Raw genomic sequence first — 21,984 nt, forward strand, 5'->3', positions numbered from 1 at the left:
CTTGACCTTCAGTAGAAGCTGATGTGCTTGAAGCTGCTTGGGCAAACTCCAAGGATTTGATCTGTGTTAAGGTAGGAGAAGGAAGAGTTTTTAGGGAAGCACTGTTGAGAAGCTATAGAAAAGGCTGAATTAGGGAACACAAGCGAATAGATCGAGATGTACAGAGAAATGACTAAAGCTTAAGCTGCAGGGCTCCTCCCTTCCACGGGCTCCGTGGCAGACGGTGTTTTCCATGATGGCAGCAACAGGACCGCCCATCACGCATGATCTTCCCACAGTGTGAGGTCACACTCCTCCCACTGAAAGGTGGGGTCTACGTGTCCTCCCTGGAGGTCTGAGCAAGCCTGTGATTATGGTGGGGGTGATGCTTGTGACTTTCCAGGCTTGGTCATAAAGGAGATAGGAACCCAGCTGCTACACTTCCAGAAAGCCCAGGATCCATGGAGAGGCCACAGGTGCTCTAGCCCACATGCGACCTGAGGTCCCAGCGACAGGCAGTATCCACCCTGAGACACGCGAGTGAGGAACCCTTTGAGACGATCCCAGACCCAGCCACCATCTGAACTCGACCTTCCAGGGACCCCGAGTGAGAGAGCTGCCTGGCTGAGCCCAGTCAACCTCCAGAATCGTGTGAGATGATGAAATGATTATTCTTATTTTAAGTCACCGTGTTCTGCGGTGATTCATTCCACAGCAAGAGACACTTCAACAGCCCTTCTGAGGCTCTGGAAGGGTCTTAGTGAAATGGAGCAGGACCCTATAGTCTATGCCCCCCATGTCCTCAGCCTGCCTTTTGTCTGTGGAAAAACTTTAGCCAAAGAATAAGTTTAATCAGAGGAATGAGAAAATGCAGAAACAAAGGAAAACAGTCAAAGGAGACCAAATAATAATAGTTTAGTCATTAAGCAAAGTCAAGGACCTTTAGTTCCTCCTCAAGGGCTACAGATAATATTCTGAGCCACATCCTGTGAGCTGTCTTGTAGATACTGAAACCCACCAGGTGGAAGAAGTCAACTACATGATGACCAGACTGTAGCTGTGACATAAGCTGCCATAATTCCGAAAATTGGCCTCAAGGAAATGGGACCAAACCGACCCTGGAACTGAAGATTAACTGTACGTAAAACAATCAAGATGACGCTGATCAGACCACCTCATGATTAATTTCAAGATGACCGTCAGAGGTGACTGTGCTGTTTCTGCATGTGGCCCCCTCCTTCTGCCTATAAAAGCTCTTGCCCACCAATTGTCAGTGGGGGGCTGCGGTGGGGGGGGGCGGAGTTGGCCTTTGGACAGGCACCTGCCCTTCCCCCTGGTTGCAAGCATCCAAAATAAAGCAAACTTTCCTTTCCACCAACCTTGCCTCTTTACTGGCTTTTGAGCGGCCAGCAGCCAGACCCCACTTTCGGTTACACTAGCAATGTATTCATGTGGTCGTATGCTTCTGTAAAATTTGCAAAATAAAATATTTCAGACAAAATTGGCTAAAACCTCTGTTTCTTTCCACACTGACCTTCCCTCCATCTCTTTAGGTTAAATGGCACTGGAGTGGGCGTGGGCATTTTTGGGATTCAGCTAAAGGTGAATTGAGTTTGGGTTCGGTGGGATGCATTTATGTGGCATGGATTCATTCCTGTGTGAGTTACTGCTGGCCGTCCCAGTGCAAAACTGCTTCCAGAACATTCCTAATATCCACCATGCTGACTGACCTGACAGGAATGGGCAGGACCATGGACTGAATCACGATAATGTGATGTGATATGTGGATGTGAAATGTAGCAAGCTAGAGCAGAGTCTTGGGAAGTATTCCGAATCTTACAGCTCATACATGATAGTAGTTTGATGGAAGTTTCCCTAAATTTGACAACAATCCTTAAAAGCTGTCTTTCATTATCAATAATAAGATATGAAGCTGAAAGTTTTTAAATCTATCAATAAGAAAATGGTAGAGAAAGAATGAATTATTTTTCTCTTCTCTCATAGAACATGACGTTACAAAATCATTGTTATATGGAGATTCAATCAAAGAACACGCAGCCAAATATGTTGGAGCAAAAGTATTACAGAGGTGGGTCAGGAATTTGTTGAATAAAATATGCTATTTTCCTGGGTTTCATATGTATTTGGTGGGAGTGGTGGGCAGAGTAGACTTTGTGAGGAGCCTGGGCCATTGAGATTTGGCTGAGTAAGGTGTTGTGACCTCATTTGTTCTCACCTGCTGGGACACACAGGTACATCTCACTTGAATTCTCAGAAACATTTGGGCACTGCTGACCACTCCCACCTTCAAAAAAAGTCTCACTTTCCTTGGCTTCTTTGAACCCCTACTGGCAGTCCCCTCTAGCTAACTGTTCGTCACCTCAAAAGACTTCCCTTGAACACTCCCTCACATGCTACACAAAAATAAACTCAATGGCTTAAAGACTTAAATATAAGACATGACACCATAAAACTCCTAGAAGAGAAAATTGGCAAAACTTTCTCTGACATAAGTCATAGCAATGTTTTCTTAGGTCAGTCTTCCAAGGCAAAGGAAACAAACGCAAAATAAACAAATGGGACCTAATTAAACCTAAACGTAATTAAATGTAAAAGTTTTTGCATAGCAAAGGAAACCATAAGCAAAATGAAAAGACAACCTACAGACTGGGAGAAAATATTTGCAAATGATGCGACTGACAAGGGCTTAATTTCCAAAATATACAAGCAGCTCATAAAACTCAATAACAAAAAAACAACCAACCCAATCAAAAATGGGCAGAAGACCCAAACAGACATTTCTCCAAATAAGACACACAGATGGCCAATAGGCACATGAAAAGATGCTCAACATAGATAATTATTAGAGGAATGCAAATCAAAACTACAATGAGAGGGCGAGACCTTCAAGATGGCAGAGGAGTAAGACGTGGAGATCACCTTCCTCTCCACAAATACATCAGAAATACATCTACATGTGGAACAACTCCTACAGAACACCTACTAAATGCTGGCAGAAAACCTTAGACTTCCCAAAAGCCGTGGGGCTGACAGGGTCTTGGTGCTCCAGCCAGGTGTCAGGCCTGTGCCTCTGAGGTGGGAGAGCCAAGTTAGGACATTGGTCCACCAGAGACCTCCTGGCTCCACGTAATATCAAATGGCGAAAGCTCTCCCAGAGATCTCCATCTCAATGCTAAGACCCAGCTCCACTCAACGACCAGCAAGCTACAGTGCTGGACACCCTATGCCAAACAACTAGCAAGACAGGAACACAACCCCACCCATTAGCAGAGAGGCTGCTTAAAATCATAATAAGGTCACAGAAACCCCAAAACACACCACCGGACGTGGTCCTGCCCACCAGAAAGACAAGATCCAGCCTCATCCACCAGAACACAGGCACTAGCCCCCTCCACCAGGAAGCCTACACAACGCACTGAACCAACCTTAGCCACTGGGGGCAGACACCAAAAACAGTGGGAACTACGAACCTGCAGCCTGAGAAAAGGAGACCCCAAACACAGTAAGTTAAGCAAAATGAGATGACAGAGAAACACACAGCAGATGAAGGAGCAAGGTAAAAACCCACCAGACCAAACAAATGAAGAGGAAATAGGCAGTCTACCTGAAAAAGAATTCAGTGTAATGATAGTAAAGATGACCCAAAATCTTGGAAATAGAATGGAGAAAATACAAGAAATGTTTAACAAGGACCTAGAAGAACTAAAGAGCAAACAAACAATGATGAACAACACAATAAATGAAATTTAAAATTCTCTAGAAGGAATCAGTAGCAGAATAACTGAGAAGAAGAACGGATAAGTGACCTGGAAGATAAAATAGTGGAAATAACTACTGCAGAGCAGAAGAAAAAAGAATGAAAAGAATTGAGGACAGTCTCAGAGACCTCTGGGACAACATTAAACTCACCAACATTTGAATTATAGGGGTCCCAGAAGAAGAAGAGAAAAAGAAAGGGACTGAGAAAATATTAGAAGAGATTATAGCTGAAAATGTCCCTAATATGGGAAAGGAAATAGTCAATCAAGTCCAGGAAGCACAGAGAGTCCCATACAGGATAAATCCAAGGAGAAACACGACAAGACACATATTAATCAAACTATCAAAAATTAAGTACAAAGAAAAAATATTAAAAGCAGCAAGGGAAAAACAACAAATAACATACAAGGGAATCCCCATAAGGTTAACAGCTGATCTTTCAGCAGAAACTCTGCAAGCCAGAAGCAAGTGGCAGGACATATTTAAAGTGGTGAAAGGGAAAAACCTACAACCAAGATTACTCTACCCAGCAAGAATCTCATTCAGATTCTACAGAGAAATTAAAACATTTACAGACAAGCAAAAGCTAAGAGAATTCAGCACCACCAAACCAGCTTTACAACAAATGCTAAAGGAACTTCTCTAGGCAGGAAACACAAGAGAAAGAAAAGACCTACAATAACAAACCCAAAACAATTAAGAAAACAGTAATAGGAACATACATATTGATAACTACCTTAAATGTAAAGGGATTAAATGCTCCAACCTAAAGACATAGACTGGCTGAATGGATACAAAAACAAGACCCATATATATGCTGTCTACAAGAGACCCACTTCAGACCTAGGGACACATACAGACAGAAAGTGAGGGGATGGAAAAAGATATTCCATGCAAATGGAAATCAAAAGAAAGCTGGAGTAGCAATTCTCATGTCAGACAAAATAGACTTTAAAATAAAGACTATTACACGAGACAAAGAAGAACACTACATAATGATCAAGGGATCAATCCAAGAAGAAGATATAACAATTGTAAACATTTATGCACCCAACATAGGAGCACCTCAATACATAAGGCAAATGCTAACAGCCATAAAAGGGGAATCGACAGTAACAGGATAATAGTAGGGGACTTTAACATCCCACTTTCACCAATGGACAGATCATCCAAAATGAAAATAAATAAGGAAACACAAGCTTTAAATGATACATTAAACAAGATGGACTTAATTGATATCTATAGGACATTCCACCCAAAAACAACAGAATACACTTTCTTCTCAAGTGCTCATGGAACATTCTCCAGGACAGATCATATCTTGGGTCACAAATCAAGCCTTGGTGAATTTAAGAAAATTGAAATCGTATCAAGTATCTTTTCCGACCACAACGCTATGAGACTAGATACCAATTACAGGAAAAAATCTGTAAAAAATACAAACACATGGAGGCTAAACAATACACTACTAAATAACCAAGAGATCACTGAAGAAATCAAAGAGGAAATAAAAAAATACCTAGAAACAAATGACAATGAAAACACAACGATCCAAAACCTATGGAATGCAGCAAAAGCAGTTCTAAGAGGGAAGTTTATAGCAATACAATCTTACCTCAAGAAACAAGAAACATCTCAAATAAACAACCTAACATTACACCTAAAGCTATTAGCGAAAGAAGAACAAAAACCCCCCAAAGTTAGCAGAAGGAAAGAAATCATAAAGATCAGATCAGAAATAAATGAAAAAGAAATGAAGGAAAGGATAGCAAAGATCAATAAAACTGAAAGATGGTTCTTTGAGAAGATAAACAAAATTGATAAACCTTTAGCCAGACTCATCAAGAAAAAAAGGGAGAAGACTCAAATCAATAGAATTAGAAATGAAAAAGGAGAAGTAACAACTGACACTGCAGAAATACAAAGGATCATGAGAGATTACTACAAGCAACTATATGCCAATAAAACGGACAACCTGGAAGAAATGGACAAATTCTTAGAAAAGCACATTGAGTTACTTGTAGTGAGGTGGACGGACCTAGAGTCTGTCATACAGAGTGAAGTAAGTTAGAAAGAGAAAAACAAATACCCTATGCTAATACATATATATGGAATCTAAAAAAAAAAAAAGATCCTGAAGAACCTAGGGGCAGGACAGGAATAAAGACGCAGATGTAGAGAATGGACTTGAGGACACGGGGAGGGGGAAGGGTAAGCTGGGACGAAGTGAGAGAGTGGCATGGGCATATATATACTACCAAATGTAAAACAGATAGCTAGTGGGAAGCAGCCACATAGCACAGGGAGATCAGCTCGGTGCTTTGTGACCACCCAGAGGGGTGGGATAGGGAGGGTGGGAGGGAGACGCAAGAGGGAGGAGATATGGGGATATATGTATATGTATAGCTGATTCACTTTGTTATAAAGCAGAAACTAACACACCCTTGTAAAGCAATTATACTCCAATAAAGATGTTAAAAAAAAACTACAATGAGGTGTCACCTCACACCCGTCAGGAATGGCCATCATCAAAAAGTCTACAAACAATAAATGCTGGAGAGGGTGTGGAGAAAAGGGAACCCTCCTACACTGTTGGTGAGAATGTAAATTGGTACAGCCACTATGGAGAACAGTATGGAGTTTCCTTAAAAAACTAAAGATAGATCCAGCAATCCCAGTCCTGGGCATATATCCAGAGAAAACCATACTTCGAAAAGATACATGCATCCCAGTGTTCATTGCAGCACTATTTACAATAGCCAAGATGTGGAAGCAACCTAAACGTCCATTGACTAAGGAATGGATAAAGAAGATGTAATATATGTGTGTGTGTGTATATATATATATATATATATATAATATTATATATATATAGGAATATTACTGAGCCATAAAAAAGGATGAAATAATGCCATCTGCAGCAACATGGATGGGCCTAGAGATTTATCATACTAAGTGAAGTAAGTCAGAATAAGAAAGACAAATATCATATGATACCACTTGTATGTGGAATCTAAAATATGATACAAATGAACTTATTTACAAAATAGAAACAGACTCACACACATAGAAAACAAACTTATGGTTACCAAAGGGGAAAGGGGGAGAGGAATAAATTAGGAGTTTGGGACTAACAGATAAACACTACTATATATAAAACAGATAAACAACAAGGTCGTACTGTATAGCACAGGGAACTACATTCAATATCTTGTGGGACTTCCCTGGCGGTCCAGTGGTTAAGACTGAGCTTCCAACGCAGGGGGCGTGAGTTCAATCCCTGGTCGGGGAGCTAAGATCTCACATGCTGTGCGGCGAGGCCAAAAAAATAAAATAAATTTTAAAAAACCTTAAAAAAAAGGTCTTGTAATAAATTATAATGGAAAAGAATATGAAGAATATATATATATTATATATATAATCTATATATAATTGAATCACTTTGCTGTACACCAGAAACTAACACAACACTGAAAAAAAAGAAGAAAAAAAGACTTCCCTTGTTCCATCCCAGGTCTTCTTTTCTTCTCTCAGGGTGACCTCATCCACGTCCTTTGTTTCAGTGTTATGTACCTGATTCTACATCTCCAGCCCAAACCTCTTCCCTGGGCCCTAGACCAGGAATCGGCAAGCATTTCCTGCAAAAAGCCAGGTAGTAAATATTTTATGGGCTTGCTGGCCAACATACAGCCTCAGTCACATCTACTCAACTACTCATTTTCATGCACATGCAGCTGTAGCCAATAGTAAATGAACAGGCCAGGCTGTGTGCCAATATAACTTTATTTACAAAACCAGGAGGCTGCCTGATGGGCTACAGTTTGCCAACGCCTGCTCTAGACCCAAATATCCAATTGCCTTCTGGGCAACTGGGGACTTTCACAAGTTCCCAAACATAACATGTCTCCAAGCAAACTCATCTTACTCTCTCCTCTGTTCCTTCTCAATGAAGATACCGCTCTCTACCATATACCCAAGACATAAATGCCGGCCCCAGCCTTGATTTCACTCACCAGATTCAGTCACAAAATCCTGTCAACTCTCCTTTCTAACCATCTCCCTAATCCAGTCCTGTTTTCTGTCCCCATTGCCTCCTTTCAGACCCCTCTCATCCGTCACCTCCTTCCTCCGTGCTTCTATATGATCCCCTCACCACACTTCAGGCAGAAGGATGAGGCCACTCTTCCATTTTAAAACCCTTCAAGGGTCCCTGCCGTTCTCGCCGCAGTGCCGATGGGATTCGGTCTCTTCTCCATCATTTCCGATTTCAGCCTGAACGACTTTCAATCGTCTGGATGGAACCCTTGCCCCTGCGATTTCGCACATTCATTCTTTCTGCTCAGAACACACTTCTCCTGTTTCTCACCCCTCCTGCTTGTCATCTAGGGTCGATGTCACTTCCCCGGGAAGCGTGTCCTCACTCCTCCAGCCGAGGGCGTGCCCCTGTGCTCCGGGACGGCCTGGCCGCGCCGCCTCGCAGCCCGACTTGCGGACGCGCCCCGCCCCCACCCGGTCACGTGGGCAACTCGCGGAGGGCGGGGAGAGTTTCTTCGTGTCTGCTCGGCGCTCAGCGTAGCGCTAGACGCCCTGCAGGCACGGAAGAGGCGTCTACTGAAGGACGGTGCTCGGACCAGTGCTCACCTTCCTTGAAACTCTGCCCGTTCCTCCCGCCGCCAACCCCATGCTTCCCTCGGGGACCTTCGGCCGCCTCCGCCGCCGGAGGCGGGTCTGGCAGCGGATGAGCAGGAGATGAGGAAGGGGTGGTTTCTTGGGGTCCAGTTGTGATGCGGGGGCCTCTGTTGGCTGGAGTTTTACCTGCGTGCAGAGATGGTGGGTCTCCCCCGAGCACCCGGGAGGCCCGGGCAGGCCTGGGCTCCTCCAGCCTCTGGATTTCAGGTCGACGTGTAGGAGCGGCTGTTGAGCCGGTGGCGTCAGTCAGGCCTGAAGAACTGTCTGGGCTGGGGAGGGGGGTGTGGAGGCGGGCGAGAGGGCCTCTCCCATCCCACTCACACTACTCGTGAGCTCCCAGAAATCAGCCAAAGGTTGGTTTAGGCTCCCCGATTTAGAAATTCTGTAACTTTTGACTCTCCCTGGGCAAGTTTCTGTACTCAGGGAGTTCTCTTTAGTATTATGGAAGCGTTTACGTCATCCTGGGTCCTCTTAAATGTATACACACATATCCAAATATGTACACACATATCCAAATATATTCATATATATCCAAATATATACACATATATAAATACAAACACATATATCTAAATATATACATATATATCTAAATATATACATATATCCAAATACACACACACACATCCAAATATATACATATATATGCACATATCCAAATATATACAGATGTATCCAAATATATACACGCATATCCAAATATATATGCTTATATATATAAATATAGGCATATATCCAAATACAAACACACATACCCAAATATATACATATGTATATACAAATATGCAAACATATATCCAAATATACACATATATTTAAATATATAAAATATAGACATAAACATTTTTACTTTTTATTTTGAAATAATTATAAACACTCAAGAAGTTACAAAAATAGTACTGAGGGGTCTGGTCTAACCATCACCCAGCTACGCAGTCTCACCCAGAGGTAACATCTTACATAACTACAGTTCATTATCAATACCAGGAATTGCCTTTGGTACAATGTAATGAGCTAGTCCACAGAACTTGCTCAGATTTCACCGGTTTTTATATGCATTCATTTTTTTTCTTAAAAGATTTTAATATTTTCTACATGTCTTGTCTCTCCAAATACTGTGAAAAAAGACTTTTGTCATAATTACCTTAGAGAATAATGAGTTTTAGAGATGGAAAAGATGATCTGTTTTCTCCCTGGACCTCAGAGCTGAGAGGATGCTTGCCTGGATTTTGGGGGGCTTCTAGTGCTGACTCAGAGTGGGCTGGTAAATTATCAGGGAGTTACTGTCTTCTCTGCTGATATTTTTCGTAAGAATATAACAAGTCTAATGAGGAGATGTCCAATGAAGACTACTTCTTTTTCAAAACGAGTAAACATCTCGATTTCTGTAAGCACTATCAATTAAGAAAAAATACCGCCTTGCTGACCCCTGAATTAGTCAGTCAGGTCTTGCTTAGAAGGTGCTCCTGTGCGGGTTACATTTTAACTCCTGTGCTCACTGAGCAGCCCTGCTATCTCTTCACTTATCAGCTGAGGGCTGATAAGGATCTCATTCCAGGGTCCCAGAGACTGAGGAACAAAGGCTAACAAACCTGAGGAAAAGGTCGAATAAAGAAAGGAACGCCACCTTCAGATGAATGAGAACACGGCTCCTAGATGATATGCCCTAATAAACTCACACAGTGAAAGCAATCTGCAAATTGGCATTGAGGACAAAGATAAACTTGCTATGAACCTTTGCAATGATGAAGGCATACTTTGAGCCCTTAATAGATGAATTAATTTTGTGCTGTTTTGTTTTGAAATGACATGGTCTTTGCGGGGAAGATTCAGAGACGTTCATGATAAAGAAATGACTTGCTGTATAGCAGAAATTAACATAACATTGTAAATTAACTATATTTCAATAAAGTAAATTTTTTAAAAATTTAAAAAAAAAAGAAACGAGCTGCCTCAGAATAACAGTTCCTAGATGGCAGAGCCTGGGCTGAGAAGAGCTAGGGCTGCAGGAAGGTGGGAAGTCAGTGGGGGAAAGGTGACAGGTGCCGACATCAGGCCAGCAACGTGAGGTCCACGCAATCTCACCTGGGAAGATGTCACCTGGCTACAGCTTCCACCTCACCTGCAGGGTGGGTGCCAGTGAGACCAAAGGGGCTTCTACCCCACTCCCCTGGTGAGCTTGGCCTTACCTTGTGTTCAAGGTGCTTGCAAGGAATTCACCACTTCAATGCCGGGAGGGGAAGAAGTAGCTCATTCTTCCCTTCCTGTGGGAACCTGAGTCCTGAGTGGATCTTGGTTGCAGGCCCCATGCTGGGAAGAGCCTCTCTCTTATTTTGGCGTCCTTATCCCCCCCCCCCCCCCCACAACCCAAACACCCACTACAAGTGCAGCAGCAGACTCCACGCATCTCAGGTGCAAAAGTTTCCTGCAGTTCCTTTAGGTGGAGGCTGGGGGAAGGTAGGGATTGTGATTTGTACCTTTTCTCTAATCCTAGAAGAATCTAACACCTACTATTTGGTCAATAAATATTTAATGAATTGAACTCAAAGAGAATACACATCTCGGAATTTTTTCAACCTGCTAACACTATTCCGAGATGATCTTTTTCTTTATCTCTTTCCTCAGCTTCTGCCATTCTTTCAAATAGAAAATGACTTATATTGAATTAATTATCTTTACAGCCTTGGGCAAAACCACTGCCCAACACCACTCCGAGAGTGCCAGTGTGGGATTCCTATGTACGATCTAGAATAGTCCATCACTTTGTGCCTACCCTGCACCTATGAAGCTGAACCCTGTAGGGCAGTGCCGTAATGGGAGTCTGTGTCCATCCGCACTGTCTACACCTAAGCAACACATTCCTCTTTCCTCTTCTCTTTACACACGACAGAATAGGGGGCACAATAGCCAAACTCTGCTTTGTGTTTACCTGTGTTCTCGTGATGCTGATGTATTGAGAAGGTGGTGAAGAATACCTAGTCAGAAGGACATTGGAGGGCAACCTGATTCACAAAATAACATTTGTAGGGGCTTCCCTGGTGGCGCAGTGGTTAAGAATCCTCCTGCCAATGCAGGGGACACGGGTTCGATCTTCCCCTGGTCCGGGAAGATCCCACATGCCGCGGAGCAGCTAAGCCCATGCACCACAACTAGTGAACCTGCGCTCTAGAGCCGCGAGCCACAGCTACTGAGCCTGCATGCTGCAACTACTGAAGCCCGCGTGCCTAGAGCCCGTACTCCGCAACAAGAGAAGCCACTGCAATGAGAAGCCCACACACCACAAGGAAGAGTAGCCCCTGCTGGCCGCAGCTAGAGAAAGCCTGCGCGCAGCAACAAAGACCCAATGCAGCCCAAAATAAAATAAATAAAATAAAATAAATTAAACAAAATAACTTTTGTAGAACCAAATATATTCTAGAAGCTTCCAAGAGGAAAGGGGGCAAAAGGCATACCACTACCATCCATATCAAAAAAACAAAACAAAACAAGAAAAGGACATTTATGCAGATGTAGAATTTCTGATAGCATTGTTCCTGAGGTGCCTTATCCATGAGGCAGTACTAAAGTATTTTAAGTGGTAGTAAATGTGTAGTGGCAACATCATGTATTACCAGAGTCTGTTTTCTCCCCCAAAGTATTTTCTGAAACACACCAACATAATTCCCCTAAGAGACATTTCAGATATGTTAAGACAAAAAGTCTTCCCAAGGCTGATTTCTCAACTTGCTTCCACCTTGTGTCCCCTTGAATGAACTGGGCCACTAGGTGAGAGGGAGGGGAGAAAGCTGGGACATGGTGGAAAAACAGGAAATGTGCCAGGTCCTCCCAGCCCCTCATGATGGTGCTACCATCTTGCTCTCCAGCACGTTCTGTTCTTGTGAATTCTGCACACACAGTACTTCAACCCCAGGCAATTCTGCAGGAGGGTCCATCCAAGATGATTGGTGCCCACCTCTACGTTTTGCTGGTTAATTTGTAGAAAGGAATTTCATAGCATGGAGAGAGGAGTGTTTTGAGTTCTTCTTTCACAATTAAAATAGAGCCAATTCCTGAATATTATTGAACACTGATGTAAGAGTTTTAAAGCATGTACTACCTGGTCATTCTAACCTTAAGCCAGGGCAAAGTACAGAATCAACAATTAAAATCAAGACATTCTTTAAACTTAATTTTCCCACTCTTGCTTTATTTCATGAGGATGAGACTATAATGCACTGTGAATTCATTGGGGGGAAAGATCGACATTTTATAACATCATCTATAATCATGGAAACCATATGAGTCCATTGGACATAAAGTTTGATAATAATGAAATATTGTAACTTACGTAGTGATTTCTACACTGGTACGATGTGGAGATGTTAATAGTGATGCTCTAGCTTAAGTCTGTAATCTGAGGCCAAATAGCTTTTGTCCATTGGCTTCATCCCTTGTGAGCTAAGTGACCTTGGGAAAGTTAAACTTTCTCAGCCTGAGTCGCCTCATCTGAAGTGGGGATGATAATAATATTGCCTGTTTGGAAGGTTGGATGAAACTATGCGGAAGGTCTGGCATAGGAAAGTCCTCAGCAAATGTTAGCTATTGTTGTAATTTTTTTTTCACCCAAAAGAAAGAGAGTGAAATAAGAGGGAAGGAAAGAAGAGTAAGTGGGAAAGATGATGGGCTGGGGGCAAGGAGGGAAGCAGGAGGCAGTGTGGGGCAGCCGAGGGGGCGGGCAGCCTCCACCACTTCCCAGCATCTATTGCAGACTCCGCTCTCAAACATTTTGTAAGATCCTCCCGTCAAGGTAATGTTTGAACACTTCAGAGCACAGTGGCAATGGGCCTCCAAGAGAATAATTAACTCCATGTGATTATCTTGTTTGTGGGTGCATTTCCTCTCATGTAAGTCAATAACATCTTGGAATTGGGACGCACTGTTTTCCGGACACTGCTGGCCCGTCCCAAGATGGAACATAAGGAGGTGGTACTTCTACTTCTTTTATTTCTGAAATCAGGTAAGACATAGAGATTTTTTTCACTTTAATCAATATATTTTTTCCTAGCAATGTATTAAAAATAGATCCATGATGGTTTCTTGTGCAACTTGTTGAATTTAGCTTTTGACTTGTGAGATTCCCAGGTCACAATCTAAGAATGAGGAAATCTTCAAGAAATGTTTCATTTCCCTCATGGGAATACTGGAGACAAGTGGGCAGAGAAAATAATGAATGATGTTTTCAGTCTAAAAGATGGAGCCCACGTGATGGTTATTTTAGTTAGAAAAAAAATAGCCCAGATAGCTAACAACCCCACAAGTTGTTAGTCTCTTTGCCTGGTTCTCAGTTTGGTTAATGTAGACCATTTTTGTTAAGGTGTCATATTTTTCTGACTTTCAAATGTAAACAATGAAATATCTCTGACCACATTCTTTGACCAGTCTGTGGTTGTGTTGACCTGTTCTCTGTTTGTTATGACTTAAGGAAGGCTTTCCATACATATAAGTTTGCTTCTTATGCCTGGAGAAATCACAGGCATCGATTTGCAGGATGATGTCCGTACAATAATTCAACAAATCTCCACTGAGTACCTGAGGTAGGACGGGCACATTTTTATTCATACATGCATATGTGTGTGTCCTTTACTAAGTCCAGCTTATTTAGCTGATACCATAGGTATTGTAGTAAATTTATACCCATTTTATAGATGAGGAAATCTGTCCTTAGGAAAATCACGTTATTTGCCTATTGACCAAACTCCCAGAAACCAGGACTTTAGCCAGGGCTTTCCGAGAAGGAATCTGATGCTTCTTCTCACTTTTTCAACTTTGTTTAAACCTTTGTTAAAATATTCTAAGCATGTCTTCGTAGTTCTTTTTTTTTTTTTTGACAGCTTTATTGAGATATAATTCACATACTATACAATTCATCCATTTAAAGCATACAATCCAAAGGTTTTCAGTATTCAGAGTTATGCAACTATCACAATACCTTTCAGAACATTTTTATTACCTCCCAAATAAACTCCACACCCCTTAGCTGTCACCTCCAACCCCTCTTCTCCCCTCTCCCCAACCTTCATCCCCGCCCAGCCCCTGGCGATCACTAATCTACTTTCTGTCTCTGATTTGCCTGTTTTGGACATTTCTTATAAGCAGAATCATACAGTATGTTAGTGATTCTTCATATAAACAATGTATAGATACTTGAAATTCAATTTATAAGTAGCCAGATAAAATTTTACAAGCTGTACTTTAAATTAGAGTCAAATACATTTGAATTTAGTGGAGCCATCTAAAGAAATATCAAAGAAAAAACGGCAGAAGGTTGCATAAAGAGGTTTTCACGGGAAATGGTTGTGGGGAGTGGCGCAGGGGTGCACACTCTATTTTATTATTATTTTATTTTTTATTTTTTTGTGCACACTCTATTTTAGTCCATGGGAAGCGGGACCTGGAACTCTGGATACAGTGGGACACACCCAAATGTTAGAACAGACTTCTCTGCAGCAGGATTAACATACGTCTTCCCCAACCTAGGGGGAAGAAGACTTGCATAAGCTCTTTTTGAAAGGAAGGCATTTACTCTGTCTTTCCGTAGAAGTGTTTCATCTTTCCAGTGCACTGAAATGACCAGGGAGAGGAAAAAAAATCTCCTTTTACAGCTGTTCTCAGTGAGAGGCGGATAAACAGTTTGCATTTCACAAACCACAAAGTCTTTTCTTTCAAACACACAAGCATGGGTGTACATATACACACTACCGTGATTTAAAAAAAAACAAACCCACATTATTAATAAAATATACTTGTTTTGGTACCAATATACATCTACATTCAGCATAGAATATAAAAATACTTTTGTTACTAAAAAAATTTGTCTAATATTTCTTGGTCAATAAATAAAGTGTATTACACCACATTGTCACATGATCCCTGGAATTAAAGAAAGAAATTATTGGGGGAAAACTTTTCAAAGTAAAAAGAAAAAAATTTATTCTCTTTTGGGATATTTCTTTGGTGTATCAGCTCCTAAGGTGGGTCTCAGCAGCTATATGCTATGAAACATACTAACATAACATAATTAAAGGGTGATAAAAATGGAAATTTTCTTGTTTCGATATCATTTACACCCCAGCCTGCTCTACTTTCTAAGAACTCTTCAAAAGATCTAATTTCAGTCTTTATAGGATATACTTTATAGAGTTCTTGTGTTTGTTTTTAAAGTCACATCCTGATCTATAGAATTTACCAAAGCACAACTCTTCCTGGAAATGAGAGCGCAAATTGGGAGAAAAATACAGGATGAAGACATGGGTATGATAGGGAGGGTGGGAGGGAGGGAGATGCAAGAGGGAAGAGATATGGCAACATATGTATATGTGTAACTGATTCACTTTGTTGTAAAGCAGAAGCTAGCACACCATTGTAAAGCAATTATACTTCAATAAAGATGTTTAAAAAAAAAAAAAAAAAAAGACATGGGTATGGGTCTAACGTATCTATTTCTCTATAATCTCTTGATACATGTATCAGGTGCTTTTTTGGCGTATTAAACTATATCAGTCAACTTCCTATTCAAGGATGGAACCATCCATCCTTCCAGTTTGGAGAATCTCAGGTCGAGGAAGGAAGAGCAGAGGCAGGGCTCTGGAAATAGCTTTGTCTTAATCTAGGAAAGTGCATCACGCCCTTGTGGCGTGTGTGTTTTCAGATGGTAAGGGATGGCCCTTCTGAGAATGAGGACCTGACCCTTCATGACCCTTCCTACTAGATAATTTTCATCAGTACCCAAACATGCTCTAGAATGTCTCATCTTCAAAAATTTCTGAGAGGACCTAGAGATGATCACACTAAGTAAGTCAGACAGAGACAAATATCCTATGATATCCCTTATATGTGGAATCTAAAAAAATGATACAAATGAACTTATTTACAAAACAGAAATAGACTTAAAGACATAGAAAACAAACTTCTGGTTACCAAAGGGGAAAGAGGGGGGAGGGGTAAATTAGGAGGTTGGGAGTAACAAATACACACTTCTATATATAAAATAGATAACCAACAAGGACCTACTGTATAGCACAGGGAACTCTACTCAATATCTTGTACTAACCTATAATGGAAAAGAATCTAAAAAAGAATATATATGTATAACTGAATCACTTTGCTCTACACCTGAAAGTAACACAACATTATAAATCAACTATATTTCAATAAAAATTTTTAAAAATTTCTGAGATTTCATATGGCCTCTAGGAAATGCTCCTTTCACAGCCAGATTTCTGAAAAGACTTGTCTTCCCATGCTGTTCCCACCGCCTCTCTTGGTCACTCTTCAACCTGCTCACCCTGGCTTTGATCTCCACCCCTCCCCTCAAAGTGGTCAAAGTTGCCAGGTTGCCTAATTCCATTTAGGCAAACTTTAGGAAACTTTGCTGTCTCCATTAAATTAACCTCTTTTAGCCCCTCACCCTATGAAAACGGCTGGTGTTCCATCCCAAAAGGATAGAGGCTGAGTCTCCAGCCTTGGAATAGATCTGCCACAGCTGTCTCAGGTGCCACATGTCTCAGGAGTACTCTTTGTAGCCTTGCGGTGGGAACATGGCTGAAGCTCCCCTGGCCACCCTCTGCAGTAGCAAAGGGGCAGAGCGACCTTCAAACAGACTCTTTGCCTCAGATTTTATGTCTGAGGAAAATCAAGGCCATTGTTTGTCCCAGGCTCTGCTGTTGTACAGTTTCCTCAGAAATGCCAGAAAGCTGTCATCATCTTGGCAAAAATGATTTCTCTTTAATAAATAGTGAGGTGTCACTCTACCAAGTCCAGTATAAAAATGACCATGTATTGTGGTCAAGATTTAGTCCAGCTCTTATTTATTCTCGACATCATCAACTCATTAAAGTTTTTGTATCTTGTGGTGGAGCCATTCAGAGAATGCTTATCCCATCAGTTTAAGTGACAGTGCCACAACTAAAGTTTGCACTGTAGGAAATCGAATAGTGGCCTCCAGTTTCCATTTATACCCAGGGATGGACAAATCAACATCAAAAGTTGCCCTTGGCTGTCTCTTACTGTTCCATCATGACATGCAATTACTAGCAAACAGATCAAATTTTTTCTTATTTAATGTTTCATACCCATTAACGTAGTAACATGGAAGTTGTTAAATAGTTCTAATCTATTAACCTAACAATCCAGTTGATCTTTTAACATAGTGCCATCTATTCATGGAACTGTTTTCCTAATTAAACATTTTTATTCACAGCCACCCATCCTGCTTCCAATGCAGCAGCCAGTTTTACTTCGTTGATGCAAAACGAATAGTTTACAAATTCATGATAATTAAACAATGGTGTTGATGCATTTATCAGTTGTCCCACTTTTATCTTCCATTTGTAGGTCTCGGAGACCCCCTGGATGACTATGTAAATACCCGGGGAGCTTCCCTGTTTAGTTTGACTCGGAAGCAGCTGGTGACAGGAAGCATAGATGAATGTGCAACAAACTGTGAGGCGGAAAGAGACTTCATTTGCAGGTATTTTCTTGGTCACTGAGCCTACACAGAAATCCTGCTGCTTGAGACGCTATTACATTGATCACGAGAAATTTGCTCAGGGATTTATCAACGAAAATAGGATTTAAGAGGAAAGAGGAATTTCATGGGATTGGAGTTTGGAATCTGTATTTGCTCTCTGTATCTGAAACCATACGGTTTCTTGTTAATTAGTGTCCCCTTTAGAAAAATGCCCCCAAAGGAAGTTATTTTTTTACACATGACATCGGCAGCTATTGTTCTGAGCTCTAGTTTTTAACATTATCGTCGATAAATATTTATTGAGGATCATGTGACTGGAAGTGTCCTAGACCCTAGGGAGCCACAAAGCATTGACACAATGATCAGTACATAGGGGAGATATATATATATATATCAGTATATATGATAGATTTTTGTGTAGATACAAAAGCCAGTGCTTGCCCTTTTGAATTTGTGGTGTAGTCACAGAAACTGGATAAAATATAAAAATTAAAAAAAACCAGCCAATGCGAGACATTGATAAGTGACATGATCAATACGTGCTCCATGAAGATTCAGAGGAAAGAACAATCCTAAGAGTTGAGATGACCAGGGAAGGCCTGGGGAGGAGGTGGGAACTGAGCTGGGCTTTGAAGGGTGAGATCTTGGTAAATACTGACCACGCGGGAGGGATTCTAGGCAGAGGGCAGCATGGCTGGGCACCTGTGAGAGGGATGATGAAAGGACCAAGTCAGCTGAAGCAAAGGTTCACACAGGAGATGGGGCAGGAAAGGAAGCCATGGATGGCTTTGATGCCAGGCTCAACATCCATGCAGGACTGAGGTACAGGGCAGGGAGGTGTGAGGGGGAAGGGGGTAGAATGCAGAGACATAGGCAAGGGGAAGTTACAGGAGTCCACGTGGACCCTCTCAGGAATGGGTTTAAAGCACTCAGTTGCTTCTTTCCAGCACAAAGCAAATATTCTGGCACTTCATTAAGAAAACCAGTGAAGAAAGAATAAAGCAGTTGAAACAGAGGGGAAAAAAAAAAAGAAAATTTGGAGGGGGAGAAGGTAAAGGTAGAAGAAAACAAGAGTAGCTACCATATTGCTGCATCCTTTGACGATACTTCATTGATACAGTGCCAAGTTGAATTGGAAGTAACAAATTCTGAGCTCCTTGATTCATCAAGAGAGTCATCTTTAGTCTCTTCCTTATTAGTAAAACTTTGCTTTCCTTAAATAAAGGAAAAGAGTTGTATTTTCTGATTCTCTTCTGCAGGGCATTCCAGTATCACAGTAAAGAACAACAATGTGTGATAATGGCTGAAAACAGCAAGTTTTCCCCAGTCCTTAGGATGAGGGATGTCGTTTTATTTGAGAAGAGAAGTACGTACAATGTTTTCTTCCTTCTCCCCATTCCCCTCCCCCTTCCCTCCCCCAGCCCGTTTAATATGTGTAATTTATCAGACCAGCGAATGGAGGCGCTATGGTGTAGTGAAATTGAATTTGGAGTCAGAAGATTTGGCCACTAACCCACTACGTCAACCTGCATATATGACTTCACCTTTTAAGTTTCATTTCTCTTGGTTTAAAAACGAAGGGATTGGATTTACAATATCACTTCCACCTCTATGACCCTGAAAATAAGATACTGAAAATTTTATTTTATTTTTAAGGAGAAGAGGGAGAGTCTACAGGTTTCTTATGATCTTGGTTTTTTGTTCTGCAGGGACCACGGTCCTTGGTCTGAAGCCTGGAGAAATAGCAAAACTGAGGTGTTTTCAATCTGCAGTAACATTTGAATAGAGAAAATATCTTTATTTTTACTCTTACATGTTCCACTTTTTTTCAGTCATGGTCTGTATTTCCCTTAGACTCTGGAATGGTATCTTTTGAAAATGTGCAGAAGTTGCAGTTCCTTTTCCATAGTTTCCTTGAAAACTCTAGATCTTTCGTTGTTTAGGATCATGGGTGGCCTAGATTCCTACGGAAGTTGCATGTCTTCTAAGATGTGTAAAAGTTCATTAAGTCTGTACGAAGATTTAAGTGAATAATGATGCTTTCAAAACTATTTCCTATTCTCTGTTGCTGGCGAGGTATTAAGACTATTTTGATAACAATTTTGCTCTCCAAATATTCTGTATCACAGATGTTGAACTCAACCAGACACATCCTATTTCACTGATTCTTGACAATGGCTTACAACATTCTAGTTTCCCCACAAAACTCTAAATAAGATTTTGAGAAGTGTTATTTTAGGTTAGGATTCTATCTACACGTTGGTTCATCTTCTTAGTTTTAATTATCTGTGCGTCTGCTATACACACTTCCAGCCCACTGTTTAGCTCTAATCCTTGAGTCTAAAGTGCAGATTAAATCTAAAGTTTATCTGTTGACGTTACTAGTTCTTACAAATAGTAAAGGAAGAGATATATGGGATTACCCACTGTCCATCAGATTTTTAAAAAGGCTGGTGGGATACTCTCTGCAAAATGCTAACATTTAAACATGTCCTTTGTAAATTGTTAACCAGAAGGACCATGCGGGTGACCGCTAGGCTTAGTTTGGATAGTTGAAGAGTTGCCTGTTTTCAAGGTGATGGAAAGGAGCAAAAGGTTATATAAACTCTGGCAGGTACATACAAATAAAAGAGAGGTAAAAAGTCAAAAGTCAGTCATTTTTTGGTGCTTGTTTCTTTACTGTGGAATATTGACCCACTGTTAAATTACCTGCCAGGGTTTTTCTGGGAATGGTCAGTGTCAAATTAGTTACATCTCTACTTTCGCCACCATGGCCACTGCTGCCACTTGGGTCTAAGCCACCATCACCACTGGCTGCGTCACCACAGTGGCTGGTCTGTAACTTCTCTGCTTCAAACCTTTAGTGCCCTAGAAGACAATCGAAATACTCACCAATTGCTGCAGGGCCCTGCATTATTTAAGCCTACCTCATGTGCTGGGCTTATATCTGCCCCTCCTCCAGCAGGGCAAGCACACACCTCTTCGTCCTGGACCCTCCTCTGTTCTTCCGGCTCCTTCTCATCTCCCAAATTTCAGCTCAAGCATCACCTCCTTTGGAAAGTCTCCCCTGACCCCTGGCCTCCAAAGTACCTTGAGTTTACCTTTTTGATAAGTGTAATATATCTACTATAATAATATATCTCAATGAAGATAGATCTGCAATCTTTATATAGAGCATTGGGTTTAAAGCAGTAGCTGCTATAGGTGTGTTAGAAGTCCTTTCCCCAGACAATTGATTAATTTAAAAATTTGGCTAAAGTGGGAAATCATAAAAGATGACACAAATATACCTTAAATATTTTATATTTTCATTGAAAATGGAAGCTTACATTGACACCTTTTGATGTAAAGCAGAGGCTTTTTTTCTTTGAACCTGGGGCCGCCAACAGGAGTTATCTGGTGCATTTCTTGCATAAACCACACTCTAGTGACTTGTCTACGATAATTAATGTCCTTCTCTTTGAAGTCGAGCAGGTCTAGAGACATCTACCAATCAATCTGTCGGTAAAATTCTTTTATATTTTTATGATTCCTCTCCCTTCAAACTCATATCAACTATATGAATGGATTGCTGTCAGTGGATTTGATGACAATTTTTAAAACTATTCAACTCGAGTCCTGCTACCTGCAGGACAGACCAATAAATCAAGAGATGATTTGCTGGGACAAGGAATAGAGACTTTATTCAGAAAGCCAGCCACCCAAGAAGATGGTGGACTAGTGTCCCAAAGAACCATCTTCCCTGATTAGAATTCAGGCTTCTTTTATACTAAAAGGGGAGGGGGTGAGGTTGGTTGCTGCAGACCTCTTGGTGTAGGAATCCTTTGCTCTTGCAGCTGGCCACATAAGTCCCATCACAATGTACCTATAAACCTCCAACGAGATAAGTGTTATTCTCTGTTCTGCAACCTTTGGTCTCTATGTGAATGGAAAAGTGTTATACCTTTAGAGGTCAGAGCCTTGAGAATGGGCTATCCTATATATTTCAGGCTATAGGCAACATTCTTAACTTGTAGCAAAAGCAACAG

The 21,984-nt window shown here is 41.3% G+C and overlaps 1 protein-coding gene across 2 annotated transcripts in view; it reads left to right on the top strand.

Annotated features, from left to right (window-relative positions):
• Positions 1-13,379: 13,379 nt before the first annotated feature.
• The window catches only part of PLG (plasminogen), a 43,059-nt gene continuing 34,454 nt past the window's right edge, over positions 13,380-21,984 (top strand). For both annotated transcript variants that reach the window (XM_061206803.1, XM_061206804.1), the window contains exons 1-3: positions 13,380-13,444; positions 17,821-17,956; positions 19,216-19,322. In XM_061206803.1, coding sequence (XP_061062786.1) covers positions 13,396-13,444; positions 17,821-17,956; positions 19,216-19,322 — 292 coding nt within the window. In that variant the 5' untranslated portion in view covers positions 13,380-13,395. The remainder of the gene's footprint in view (positions 13,445-17,820; positions 17,957-19,215; positions 19,323-21,984) is intronic.

The sequence above is a fragment of the Eubalaena glacialis genome, chromosome 12 (genome assembly GCF_028564815.1).
Source record: "Eubalaena glacialis isolate mEubGla1 chromosome 12, mEubGla1.1.hap2.+ XY, whole genome shotgun sequence".
In the NCBI taxonomy this organism is placed as follows: Eukaryota; Metazoa; Chordata; class Mammalia; order Artiodactyla; family Balaenidae; genus Eubalaena; species Eubalaena glacialis.